At 42.3% G+C, this 14,896-nt stretch overlaps 1 protein-coding gene across 5 annotated transcripts in view; it reads left to right on the plus strand.

Annotated features, from left to right (window-relative positions):
* Nucleotides 1-14: 14 nt before the first annotated feature.
* LOC130277255 (calreticulin-like) overlaps nt 15-14,896 on the plus strand; it is a 272,928-nt gene continuing 258,046 nt past the window's right edge. Inside the window, exons 1-5 of one of the 5 annotated variants that reach the window (XM_056527748.1) lie at nt 15-57; nt 136-163; nt 1,590-1,692; nt 1,856-1,888; nt 1,973-2,020. In XM_056527748.1, coding sequence (XP_056383723.1) covers nt 19-57; nt 136-163; nt 1,590-1,692; nt 1,856-1,888; nt 1,973-2,018 — 249 coding nt within the window. In that variant the 5' untranslated portion in view covers nt 15-18 and the 3' untranslated portion in view covers nt 2,019-2,020. Of the gene's footprint in view, nt 58-135; nt 164-1,589; nt 1,693-1,852; nt 1,889-1,972; nt 3,171-14,896 lie in introns of those variants that run through there. The other 4 variants (XM_056527745.1, XM_056527746.1, XM_056527747.1 and 1 more) reach the window with 4 other exon arrangements.

Here is a 14,896-nt window from a genome sequence, read left to right on the forward strand (position 1 = left end):
CTATTTCAGCCGATCTTCATGAAACTGGATGACGGGATCAGGATCCCGGATGACCCCGTAAGTGATTTCAGCCGAAATCATATTCCAGGGGACACTTCTCTATACTCCTCTTACTCCCTGTGTTTACAATTACAGCCCACAGAGACCGCCGTGAGTCGTGAGGGTGAGTTCTGCTTCTTTTTACCCCATTTCTGACCCCGTAAATTTACCCACATTTAGAATTTAGGTTTATGTGTTCTTTCTCCTCCCCTTCTAAGACCCCTAACTTTTTTGGTTTCCCCGCTGACAGTTCTATTAGGGCTTATTATGCGCAGGACAAATATTTCTAGGGCAAAAATAAAATAAATACAAATGGAATTGCACAATTTTGTGGTAAATATATTTTTTACGGTTCACCATACTGTAACATTGGTATGATAACTTTATTTTACGGGCCAGTTCGACTCCAATTATATCACATTTGGATAATTTGTGTTTGTTTTTAGGATTAAAAAGAAAAAGAAAAAAACTTAAAAAATGAAATCATAATAATCCATGTATCGCCATGTTCCATCTCCTAGAACTTTCTTCTTTTTCCTCCTATACAGTTGTGGTAGGGCTTTTTTTTTTTTTTTTTTTTATTTATTTTTTACCCTGACCACTTTTGTGTAATATTGACTTTTTCATAACTTTTCATTAAATTTTTTTTCAGCAATTTTGTAATTTGTATTTTTTTTGTATTTTTGACCATGTGTGACCATGGCAGTACTAATTTATTACATTAGACAATTCTGATACGAAACATGTTTACGTATTTATTTTTACATTTATAGGGGAGATTTAATGATTTTACATTGTAAATACTTTTTATAGCCCCCTCTACGGTTGCTTAGCTGATTGGCAAGGGTTGATTGCTTATATCGATCAATGTAATGCTATTGTATTACATTGATCTATGAGATCAGCACTATGGGGGAGATTTATCAAAACCTGTCCAGAGGAAAAGTTGCCCTGTTGCCTATAGCAACCAGTCAGATCGCTTCTTTTATTTTTAACAAGGCCTCTGCAAAATTAAAGAAACAATCGGATTGGTTGCTATGGGCAACTGGGCAATTTTTCCTTATCTTAGGTTTTGATAAATCTCCCCCTATATTCCTACAGTCTGCCATAGGCAAGCGCTGACCACAGAAGACACAGGGGTCTAGCTAAGGCCTTAGGCTGCCATGGTAACCCATCATCTCCACCAATGGGGCCACTGCACCCCCAGCGACACATCTGAAAACTGTTTAGATTCTGCAGTCGCTACTGATCTCGACATCTAAACCGTTATATGACAGACATTGGCGTGATCTCCAATATCAGTCATTAACCGCAAATGTCAACACCTGCCTGGTATGGCGTGGACTCAACTTCCTGACTCCATGATGTAAATGTACGTCATGAGTCGGGAAGGCGTTAATAACATCCCCATAAATGTGATGGTCTCACCCATAGGATCACTGTGCATGCGTTACAATGTGTAAGAGAGGCATTTACTTTAATTCCTGTTTTATATAAATGATATTAAATATATTTTTTTCCTTTTTTTTTTATTTTTTTTTTTTACATAGCAGAAATTCAGAAGGTAGACAACGAGGAGGAGAAAGAGGACGAGGAGGAAGGAGACGAGGATAAAGAGGACGAGGAGAAAGACCAGGCCGCAGTTACCATCAGGTGAGATATTGAAGCCTAGAACTATAGGAATACATGGAGGGTCTTATGGTAGATCACAGTTATAAGACCCATGTATCCTTTTCTATATATTGTGTTCAATGATTCCGATTTACTAACCTCTTCATTTATTTCTGGCCATTTCTTGGTCAATTCTCCTCAGCAGAAGCAGCAGCAGGAGGAGGACCATCCTGTCCAGGTAAGTACCAGTGATAATACATTTACATGATAACACCAGCCTCTGATCTCAGGAAAGTCAGGATGGTTTTTCTTGTTCTTGCAGGCTGAGGGCGCTGTTCTGCTGCTGCCGCGGCACCGAGGAAGAGTAAAGGTAAGGCCTTCAGCAGGAGGAGGAGAAGACTCCTTTACCATCTGGGGTCGTCTGGAGAAGGAGGTGGCGCCAATAACATCTAGAGGTAAATGTGGCGCCTTTACCAACTGGAGGAAACATTTACCTCATATGGGGTAGGAGGAGACCCCTTTAACATCAGTAATTGGAGGAAATGACTCTCTTAACACCTAGATGAGTCTGGAGGTGGCGCCAATAACATCTAGAGGTAAATGTGGTGCCTTTACCAACTGGAGGAAACATTTACCTCATATGGGGTAGGAGGAGACCCCCTTTAACATCAGTTATTGGAGGACAAGACTCTCTTAACATCTAGAGGAGTCTGGAGGAGGCGCCCTTAAAGGGGGTTACCCGCAGAACTGAGAAGGTATTACCTTAACCCGCTCCCCAGTGGCTCACTACTGGTTTGGTTTCCTTCTGGTATGAAGGGGATAGGCTCAGATGGTGGGACAGGTACTATGTTACGATCGCCACATGCAGGCTAAACCAGTGGTGGCCAATGTGCACACAGTGTTGCTGATATTGCTGCAACATTGTATGTACATAACCACCATGGAGGCCTGGTTTTGCCTGCATTAGGTGATCGTAACATACTTCCTTCCCCACCATCTCAGCCCGCCCCTTTATTCCAGGTGAAAAGGTATCAGGGTGAGACAAGACCAAACCTGAAGTGAGCACCAGGGAGTGGAGAAAGGTATTGCCATTATAGCTCTCCAGATAACCCCTTTAACATTTAGAGGCAAATGAGGCGCCATTTCAATCAGGAGGATTCATTTGCCCTGATGAGGTAAGGAGGAGACCCCCTTTATCATCAGTAATTGGAGGAAAAGACTCTCTTAACACTTAGATGAGTCTGGAGGTGGTGCCAATAACATCTAGAGGCAAATGAGGTGCCATTCCATCAGGAGGATTCATTTGCCTCATATGGGGTAAGGAGGAGACCCCCTTTACCATCAGTAATTGGAGGAAAAGACTCTCTTAACACCTAGATGAGTGTGGAGGAAGCGCCCTTAAAGGGGTTACCTGCAGAACTGAAAAGGTATTAACTCAACCCACTCCCCTGTGGCTCACTACTGGTTTGGTTTCTTCACATCCTGATACCTTCTGGTATGATGGGGACAGGCTGAGATGGTGGGGCAGGTACTATGCTATGATCACCACATGCAGGCAAACCAGTGGCGGCTAATGTGCGCACAATGTTGCTGATGTTGTTGCAACATTGTATGTACATAACCACCATGGAGGCCTGGTTTCGCCCGCATCAGGTGATCACAACATAGTACCTACCCCACCATCTCAGCCCACCCTCTTTATTTTTAAGGTGAGAAGGTATCGGGATGATAGAAGACCAAACCTGAAGTGAGTGCCAGGGAGCAGAGAAGGGTAATGCCATTTTAGCTCTCCAGATAATTCCTTTAACATTTAGAGGCAAATGAGGCGCCATTTCCATCAGGAGGATTAATTTGCCTCATATGGGGTAAGGAGGAGACCCCCTTTAACATCAGTAATTGGAGGAAAAGACTCTCTTAACACCTAGATGAGTCTGGAGGTGGCACCAATAACGTCTAGAGGTAAATGAGGTGCCATTTCCATCAGGAGGTTTCATTTACCTCATTTGGGGTAGGAGGAGACCCCGTTTAACATCAGTAATTGGAGGACAAGACTCTCTTAACATCTAGAGGAGTCTGGAGGAGGTGCCCTTAAAGGGGTTACCTGCAGAACTGAAAAGGTATTAACTCAACCCACTCCCCTGTGGCTCACTACTGGTTTGGTTTCTTCACATCCTGATACCTTCTGGTATGAAGGGGACAGGCTGAGATGGTGGGGCAGGTACTATGTCACGATCGCCACATGCAGGCGAAACCAGAGGCGGCTAACGTGCACACAGTGTTGCTGATGTTGTTGCAACATTGTGTGTACATAACCACCATGGAGGCCTGGTTCTGCCCGCATTAGGTGATCGTAACATAGTTCCTTCCCCACCATCTCAGCCTGCCCCCTTTATTCCAGATGAGAAGGTATCGGGATGTTAGAAGACCAAAACTGAAGTGAGCGCCAGGGACCGGTGATGGGTAATGCCATTTTAGCTCTCCAGATAATTCCTTTAACATTTAGAGGCAAATGAGGCGCCATTTCCATCAGGAGGATTAATTTGCCTCATATGGGGTAAGGAGGAGACCCCCTTTAACATCAGTAATTGGAGGAAAAGACTCTCTTAACACCTAGATGAGTCTGGAGGTGGCACCAATAACATCTAGAGGTAAATGAGGTGCCATTTCCATCAGGAGGTTTCATTTACCTCATTTGGGGTAGGAGGTGACCCCGTTTAACATCAGTAATTGGAAGGGTAAGACTCTCTTAACATCTAGAGGAGTCTGGAGGAGGTGCCCTTAAAGGGGTTACCTGCAGAACTGAAAAGGTATAAACTCAACCCACTCCCCTGTGGCTCACTACTGGTTTGGTTTCTTCACATCCTGATACCTTCTGGTATGAAGGGGACAGGCTGAGATGGTGGGGCAGGTACTATGTCACGATTGCCACATGCAGGCGAAACCAGAGGCGGCTAACGTGCACACAGTGTTGCTGATGTTGTTGCAACATTGTGTGTACATAACCACCATGGAGGCCTGGTTCTGCCCGCATTAGGTGATCGTAACATAGTTCCTTCCCCACCATCTCAGCCTGCCCCCTTTATTCCAGATGAGAAGGTATCGGGATGTTAGAAGACCAAAACTGAAGTGAGCGCCAGGGACCGGTGAAGGGTAATGCCATTTTAGCTCTCCAGATAATTCCTTTAACATTTAGAGGCAAATGAGGCGCCATTTCCATCAGGAGGATTAATTTGCCTCATATGGGGTAAGGAGGAGACCCCCTTTAACATCAGTAATTGGAGGAAAAGACTCTCTTAACACCTAGATGAGTCTGGAGGTGGCACCAATAACGTCTAGAGGTAAATGAGGTGCCATTTCCATCAGGAGGTTTCATTTACCTCATTTGGGGTAGGAGGTGACCCCGTTTAACATCAGTAATTGGAGGACAAGACTCTCTTAACATCTAGAGGAGTCTGGAGGAGGTGCCCTTAAAGGGGTTACCTGCAGAACTGAAAAGGTATTAACTCAACCCACTCCCCTGTGGCTCACTACTGGTTTGGTTTCTTCACATCCTGATACCTTCCGGTATGAAGGGGACAGGCTGAGATGGTGGGGCAGGTACTATGTCACGATTGCCACATGCAGGCGAAACCAGAGGCGGCTAACGTGCACACAGTGTTGCTGATGTTGTTGCAACATTGTGTGTACATAACCACCATGGAGGCCTGGTTCTGCCCGCATTAGGTGATCGTAACATAGTTCCTTCCCCACCATCTCAGCCTGCCCCCTTTATTCCAGATGAGAAGGTATCGGGATGATAGAAGACCAAAACTGAAGTGAGCGCCAGGGACCGGTGAAGGGTAATGCCATTTTAGCTCTCCAGATAATTCCTTTAACATTTAGAGGCAAATGAGGCGCCATTTCCATCAGGAGGATTAATTTGCCTCATATGGGGTAAGGAGGAGACCCCCTTTAACATCATTAAATGGAGGAAAAGACTCTCTTAACACCTAGATGAGTCTGGAGGTGGCGCCAATAACGTCTAGAGGTAAATGAGGTGCCATTTCCATCAGGAGGTTTCATTTACCTCATTTGGGGTAGGAGGAGACCCCGTTTAACATCAGTAATTGGAGGACAAGACTCTCTTAACATCTAGAGGAGTCTGGAGGAGGCGCCCTTAAAGGGGTTACCTGCAGAACTGAAAAGGTATTAACTCAACCCACGCCCCTGTGGCTCACTACTGGTTTGGTTTCTTGACATCCTGATACCTTCTGGTATGATGGGGAAAGGCTGAGATGGTGGGGCAGGTACTATGCTATGATCGCCACATGCTGGCAAACCAGTGGCGGCTAACGTGCGCACAGTGTTGCTGATGTTGTTGCAACATTGTATGTACATAACCACCATGGAGGACTGGTTTCGCCCACCTTAGGTGATCACAACATAGTACCTACCCCACCATCTCAGACCACCCTCTTTATTTTTAAGGTGAGAAGGTATCGGGATGATAGAAGACCAAACCTGAAGTGAGTGCCAGGGAGCAGAGAAGGGTAATGCCATTTTATCTCTCCAGATAATTCCTTTAACATTTAGAGGCAAATGAGGCGCCGTTTCCATCAGGAGGATTAATTTGCCTCATATGGGGTAAGGAGGAGACCCCCTTTAACATCAGTAATTGGAGGAAAAGACTCTCTTAACACCTAGATGAGTCTGGAGGTGGCACCAATAACGTCTAGAGGTAAATGAGGTGCCATTTCCATCAGGAGGTTTCATTTACCTCATATGGGGTAGGAGGAGACCCCGTTTAACATCAGTAATTGGAGGACAAGACTCTCTTAACATCTAGAGGAGTCTGGAGGAGGTGCCCTTAAAGGGATTACCTGCAGAACTGAAAAGGTATTAACTCAACCCACTCCCCTGTGGGTCACTACTGGTTTGGTTTCTTCACATCCGGATACCTTCTGGTATGAAGGGGACAGGCTGAGATGGTGGGGCAGGTACTATGCTACGGTCGCCATATGCAGGCAAACCAGTGGCGGCTAATGTGCGCACAGTGTTGCTGATGTTGATGCAACATTGTGTGTACATAACCACCAGGCTTGGTTTCGCCCGCATTAGGTGATCATAACATAGTACCTTCCCCACCATCTCAGCCCACCCCCTTTATTCCAGATGAGAAGGTATCGAGATGATAGAAGACCAAACCTGAAGTGAGCGCCAGGGACCGGTGAAGGGTAATGCCATTTTAGCTCTCCAGATAACCCCTTTAACATTTAGAGGTAAATGAGGCGCCATTTCCATCAGGAGGATTCATTTGCCTCAAAGGGGGTAAGGAGGAGACCTTCTTTTACCCCTTAATGATGCAGCAATTTTTCGTTTTTTGTGGTTTCATTTTTTCCTCCTTGTCTATTAAAATCCATAACTCTTAACATTTTTCATCAATTTTTCATCTATAGGGCTTGTTGTTTGCACGGGACTTATTGTACTTTGTGAAGCCCCCCAAAAAAACTATATGTGGGGCAAAATTGGGAAGAAAATGACAAGTTATCTTTATTCTGTAGGTCCACACAATTACAACGATACCCAATTTATACAGGGTTTTGTTTTATTTAGCTAGTTTAAAAAATTTAACTTTTTATAAGAAAATTAGTATGCTTAAAATTATCCCCTTATAACCCCTATAACTCTTTTATTTTTCCGCCTACAGGGTTATATGATGGCTCATTTTTTTTGTGCCGTCATCTGTCATTTTTATCTGTATTAATTTTAGTTTTCAATGGACTTTTTGATCACTTTTTAGTGGATTTTTTGCTTCCATATGAAGTGACCAAAAATGCGCAATTCTGGACTTTAGTATTTTTTTTTTACGTTTACGCCATATACCGTGCGTTAGTTAACATAATTTTTTTATAATTCAAAAAATTTACGCACGCGGCGATACCACATATGTTTATTTTTTATTTATGTAACATAATTTTATTTATAAAATGGGAAAAGGGGGGGTGATTCAAACTTTTTTTTAGGGGGGAGGGTTTATACACATTTATAACTTTTTTTTATTTATGCATTTTATTTTTATTTTTACATTGTTTTTTTTTAGTCCCCATGGGGGACTATAACATGGAACATGGGACTATAACATCTTTTAACACTGATTAATGCTGACCTATTAGGATATGTTCACACTACGCTTGTGTGGATCAATTGCAGAATTGTCCGCAGAAGACCCATTCACACTAATGTTAGGGGTTCACACCACGGAATTCCGACACACAATTCAGCACGCAAAATTCCATGCTAATTACCCAGTGTGAACATAACCTTATACAGCATTGATCTGTGTTATCTGCGGTCTGTTGGGCTAGAGCAACATAAAGTAGATCAGATGGCACAGAGGAAGGTAGGGACCCTCCAGCCATCAGTTAAGGTGATCGGGACCCCGTGATTTCCCTGCGGTGGTCCCGACCACCCATAGCAACCATCAGCTTTGATCACAGGATCTAAAGGGTTAATAGCCTCGCAGCGGCAGGCTAGTCGCTGCGGCACCTAACTATTGATTCCAGCCGGGGGGCCACGTAGTACAGAGCGGGATTGTCATTCCGCTCCGTACTACGTGGCCCCCCGGCTGGAATCCGCTCTTCCCAGGTAGCTGCTCCCCTCTTCCCAGGATGCACCCATACGTCCTGGGGAGAGAAGGGGTTAACATCATTCATTGTAGGAAAAGATTCACTTACCACCTGAAGGAGTCTGGAGGAGGCCCCAATAACATCCGGAGGATTCATTTGCCTCCTATGGGGTACCCCTGTGCTACACGCAAGTGACTTCAGCTATATCCTCCAGGCTGCCATATCTGACCTCAGCTATATACATGTTCATCCACCATCTTCGCCCTCGCTGGGTGGCAGTCATCTCCGCTCTGCTGATTTTCTCCTGAAGAGTCTGAAGGCACCTGCATGGGCCACTAGACGGTGAACTCTATATTAGAAAGTGAACCCTGCGTTAGGAAGCGATCTCTGTATTTGAACGCAAACTCTGCATTAGAAGGTGAACTCTGTATTAGAAAGTGAACCCTGCGTTAGGAAGTGATCTCTGTATTAGAAAGTGAACTGTGAATTAGAAAGTGATCGTTGCATTGGAAAGTGAACCCTGCATTAGAAAGTGATCTCTGTATTAGAAAGTGAACTTCGAATTATAAAGTGATCTCTCTATTTGAAAGAGAACCCTGTATAAGAAAATGAACTCTGCATTAGAAAGTGAACTTCGAATTAGAAAGTGATCTCTGCATTAAAAATTGAACTTTGAATTAGAAAGTGATCGTTCAATTAGAAAGAGAACCCTGTATTAGAAAGTGAACTTCAAAATAGAGAGTGATCCATGCATTAGAAAGTGATCCCTGCATTAGAAATTGAACTTTGAATTAGAAAGTGAACCCTGCATTAGAAAATGAACCCTGTATTAGAAAGTGAACCCTGTATTAGAAAGTGAACCCTGTATTAGAAAGTGAACCCTGCATTAGAAAGAGAACTTCAAATTAGAAAGTGAACCCTGTATTAGAAAGAGAACCCTGCATTAGAAAGTGAACCCTGTATTAGAAAGTGAACCCTGTATTAGAAAGTGAACTCTGTATTAGAAAGTGAACCCTGCATTAGAAAGTGAACCCTCCATTAGAAAGAGAACTTCGAATTAGAAAGTGAACCCTGTATTAGAAAGTGAACCCTTCATTAGAAAGTGAACTCTGTATTAGAAAGTGATCTCTGTATTAGAAAGTGAACTCTGTATTAGAAAGTGAACCCTGCATTAGAAAGAGAACTTCGAATTAGAAAGTGAACCCTGCATTAGAAAGCGAACTTCGAAGTGAACCCTGCATTAGAACGTGAACTTCAAATTAGAAAGTGAACCCTGCATAAGGCTGCGTTCACACGGAGTAATTCAAGAGCAATTTACTCGAGTAATTCCTCTTGAATTCTCCGCTCTAAATTAATGCACATCTCCTCTGTCCATTGACTTCAATGTTATTTCCGCTCTCCTGTTCACACTGCGGAAATTCTGCTAGCGGAATTCCGACGCTGAATTCCGTTCCGCTTGAAGAAAGAACATGTTCATTCTTCAAGCGGAATCCGCTAGCAGAAATCAATTGAAGTCAATGGTAAAAAAAAATTCGCACGGAAATGGCTGAAATAAAATGAGTTTTTCCGCCCGTAAATTTTTTGGCGTGAATTACTCTTCATTTACTCCATTTGAACGCACCCTTAGAAAGTGAACTTCAAAGTGAGCTCTGCATTAGAACGTAAACTCTGCATTAGAAAGTGAACTCTGTATTTGAAAGTGAACTCTGTATTAGAAAGTGAACTCTGTATTGGAAAGTGAACTGTGAATTAGAAAGTGAACTCTGTATTAGAAAGTGAACTTCGAATTAGAAAGTGAAACCTGCAATAGAAAGTGAACTCTGTATTAGAAAGTGATTTCTGCATTAGAAAGTGACCTCTGCATTAAAAAGTAAACTCTGCATTACAAAGTAAACTTCGAATAAGAAAGTGAACTTTGAATTAGAAAGTGAACCCTGTATTAGAAAGTAATCCCTGCATTACAAAGTGAACTTCGAATTAGAAAGTGAACCCTGCATTAGAAAGTGATCTCTGTATTACAAAGTAAACTTCAAATAAGAAAGTGAACCCTGCATTAGAAAGTGAACTTTGAATTAGAAAGTGAACCCTGCATTAGAAAGTGATCTCTGTATTAGAAAGTGATCCCTGCATTACAAAGTGAACTTCGAATTAGAAAGTGATTTCTGCATTAAAAAGTAAACTCTGCATTAGAAAGTGATCTCTGTATTAGAACTTGATACCTGCATTACAAAGTGAACTTCGAATTAGAAAGTGAACCCTGCATTAAAGTGATCTCTCTATTTGAAAGAGAACCATGTATATGAAAGTGATCCCTGCATTCGAAAGTGAACCCTGCATTAAAATGTCAACTCTATATTAGAAAGAGAACCCTGCATTAAAAAGTCATCTCTATATTAGAAAGTGGACCCTGCATTAAAAAGTGAACTCTACATTAGAAAGTGAACCCTGTATTAGAAAGTGACCTCTGTATTACAAAGTGAACCCTGTATTAGAAAGTGAACTCTGCATTACAAAGTGAACCCTGCATTAGAAAGTGATCCCTGCATTAGAAAGTCAACTCAACATTAGAAAGTGAACCCTGTATTAGAAAGAGAACCCTGCATTGAAAAGTGAACCTGCATTAGAAAGTGAACTTCGAATTAGAAAGTGATTTCTGTATTAGAAAGTGAACCCTGCATTAGAAAGTGAACTTCGAAGTGAACCCTGCATTAGAACGTAAACTCTGCATTAGAAAGTTAACTCTGTATTAGAAAGTGATCTCTGTATTAGAAAGTGAACTTCGAATTAGAAAGTGAAGCCTGCAATAGAAAGTGAACTCTGTATTAGAAAGTGATTCCTGCATTAGAAAGTGACCTCTGCATTACAAAGTAAACTTCAAATAAGAAAGTGAACCCTGCATTAGAAAGTGAACTTTGAATTAGAAAGTGAACCCTGTATTAGAAAGTGATCTCTCTAGTTGAAAGTGAACCCTGCATTAGAAAGTGAACTTCGAATTAGAAAGTGAACCCTGCATTAGAAAGTGATCTCTGTATTAGAAAGTGATCCCTGCATTAAAAAGTGAACCTGCATTAGAAAGTTGATCCTGCATTAGAAAGGGAACTCTACATTAGAGAGTGAACCCTGCAAAAGAAAGTGAACCCTGCATTAGAAAGTGAACTCTCCCTGAAGTATTTAATAATCTAAATTATTTTCTTACAATAAATAATATTTATTTTACTTTTATTATGGTGTTTGTGTTCTTTGTAATGTGTCTATAAATATAATTCCTGTGATTCTCTTTATGTTATCACTGTGATACTTTGTATTGTTCTTTATATCAGATCCTAATATTTGGGGTCCCTGGAGTGATCACTCAGACTATCAGATATTGATGGTTTATCTGGGGAGAAAGAGTAAAATTAAAAGATTTCTAAACAAATGACAATTTTTTACAAAACGAAAAAGGTTATTTATGAAGGATCGGTATCCTGCACCTATAGCTCTTGACATGACAGAGACTATACAAGTACATGACAAAGTAGAAAAAACATTCAGTATAAATCACAAAATATATAGCAATTTAGCTTGGAGCTGTGGGCCGGAACAGACACCATAAAGTGACATCCACCTGACAGGGCAGGTGAACAACAGTGTTTTGCACTGGGACACCATAGCAGGTATAGGTTTCTATCAATGGACCCTTGGACTCCCTCAATGGAATTTAATTTGCATGTAAGCCAAGGGAAAGCAGAGCCAGGTAGAAGTCCTATGTCCACGGAAACAGCGTGTAGGCCAATAGGTAGCACCGCCACATAATAGTCCAAAAGGTCAGAGGTGTAATTCATTATATTAATTATACATTATTGGACATCTTTCCTTTTTTCTCACTATCCTTAACCTAGCAGGACTGTTGCAATTTTTCTGCCAATTTTTGTCTGTTTCTTCTAATATTTGACACATTGGTTAACGTGTATCACAGTATCCTCGGTTAAGGTCTTTGTTTATTTGTGTATACCATTTTTGGTCTGATGGGCCTTTTTTTTTAATTGGTTTTTATTAAAAAAAATTTGAGTATACAAAAGTCACCAAAAATACGCAATTTTGGAATTCGGTATTTTGTTATGTATACGCCATTGACCGTGAAGTAATAACGTTATATTTTTATTAGTTCGGACATTTACACACATATGTTTCTTTTTCTTATGTTTTAATATTTTTTATATGGAATTTGGGAAAAGGGGGTGTTTTAAAATTTTAATAAGGAAGGGGTTAATGTGTGTTTTTTTAAACTTTTATTAAACTTTTTTTCTTTACACTTTATTAGTCCCCTTAGGGTACTTTTAGGAGGAATCCTTAGATTCCTCATACAGATCAATGTGGTTCCATAGAACCACATTGATCTGTGTGATCTGCGCTCCATTGATAAAGCCTGGTCCTGCCAGGCTTTATCAATGCGAGAGCCGAGACCAGGAAGAAAGGAGAAGTAAGCCCCCGGCTACCTCAGCAGTGGTATATACATGTCCTTGGTTGTCCTTGGTCATTAACCAGTTAAGGATGATGCAATTTTTTACCTAAATGACCAAGTCCAATTTTTTAAATCTGACTGGTGTCTCTTTAAGTGGTAATAACTTGGACACGCTTTAGTAGTTGAAGTGCACTGAGGGTGGGTAGGTTGCAATTTGTCCACAGTAGAAGTCAAGGGCGTACGTACCATAATGGCAGACCATACGGCTGCAATGGGGCCCCTACCTTCTGAGACGGGCGGAAGTGACAACCCACTCACCCAATCACAGGTCATGAAAAAAAGCTAATGAAAATTATAACATGTCCTGCAAACCACAAGCCCTACGTAAAAGCAATGTAAAAGAAAAAAAGATATATTTTTACATGATAAATGCTTTTATGGTGCAAAAGCAGAAGACAAAAAGTCTATTAAAAGTAAAAAGGTAATAACAAACATATAAATATAAAAATGCTAAAAATGTATACCGAATGATAAACAATATAAAAACGTAATACACTGCTCAAAAAAATAAAGGGAACACTTAAACAACACAATGTAACTCCAAGTCACTGACACTTCTGTGAAATCCCACTGTCCACTCAGGAAGAACACTGACAATCAATTTCACATTTGTTGTTCAAATGGAACAGACAACAGGTGGAAATTATAGGCAATTAGCAAGACACCCCCAATAAAGGAGTGGTTCTGCAGGTGGTGACCACAGACCACTTCTCAGTTCCTATGCTTCCTGGCTGATGTTTTGGTTACTTTTGAATGTTGGCGGTGCTTTCACTCTAGTGGTAGCATGAGACGGAGTCTACAACCCACACAAGTGGCTCAGGTAGTGCAGCTCATCCAGGATGGCACATCAATGCGAGCTGTGGCAAGAAGGTTTGCTGTGTCTGTCAGCGTAGTGTCCAGAGCATGGAGGCGCTACCAGGAGACAGGCCAGTACATGGAGACGTGGAGGAGGCCGTAGGAGGGCAACAACCCAGCAGCAGGACCGCAACATCCTCCTTTGTGCAAGGAGAAGCAGGAGGAGCACTGCCAGAGCCCTGCAAAATGACCTCCAGCAGGCCACAAATGTGCATGTGTCCACTCAAACGGTCAGAAACAGACTACATGAGGGTGGTATGAGGGCTTGATGTACACAGGAGGGGGGTTGTGCTTACAGCCCAACACCGTGCAGGACGTTTGGCATTTGCCAGACAACACCAAGATTGGCAAATTCACCACTGGCGCCCTGTGCTCTTCACAGATGAAAGCAGGTTCACACTGAGCACATGTGACAGACGTGACAGAGTCCGGAGACGCCGTGGAGAACGTTCTGCTGCCTGCAACATCCTTCAGCATGACCGGTTTGGTGGTGGGTCAGTAATGGTGTGGGGTGGCATTTTTGGGGGGGGCAGCACAGCCCTCCGTGTGCTTGCCAGAGGTAGCCTGACTGCCATTAGGTACCGAGATGAGATCCTCAGACCCCTTGTGAGACCATATGCTGGTGCGGTTGGCCCGGGTTCCTCCTAATACAAGACAATGCTAGACCTCATGTGGCTGGAGTGTGTCAGCAGTTCCTGCAAGAGGAAGGCATTGATGCTATGGACTGACCGCCCGTTCCCCAGACCTGAATCAGATTGAGCACATCTGGGACGTCTCGCTCCATCCACCACAGACTGTCCAGGAGTTGGCGGATGCTTTAGTCCAGGTCTGGGAGGACATCACTCAGGAGACCATCCTCCACCTCATCAGGAGCATGCCCAGGCATTGTAGGGAGGTCATACGGGCACGTGGAGGCCACACACCCTACTGAGCCTCATGTGACTTGTATTAAGGACATTACATAAAGTTGGATCAGCCTGTAGTGGGGTTTTCCACTGTGATTTTGAGTGTGACCCCATATCCAGACCTCCATGGGTTGATACATTTGATTTCCCTTGATAATTTTTGTGTGATTTTGTTGTCAGCGCATTCAACTATGTAAAGAGGAAAGTATTTCATACGATTAGTTCATTCAGATGTAGGATGAGTTATCTTAGTGTTCCCTTTATTTTTTTTGAGCAGATGTATAATAAAATGATGGCAGAATTGCTGTAAATAATTAAAACCATTATAAAAACCTAACTCTTCTCGCTTACACAGGCCCATATATGGCTATATGGAA

The sequence above is a fragment of the Hyla sarda genome, chromosome 6 (assembly GCF_029499605.1).
Source record: "Hyla sarda isolate aHylSar1 chromosome 6, aHylSar1.hap1, whole genome shotgun sequence".
Classification (NCBI taxonomy): Eukaryota; Metazoa; Chordata; class Amphibia; order Anura; family Hylidae; genus Hyla; species Hyla sarda.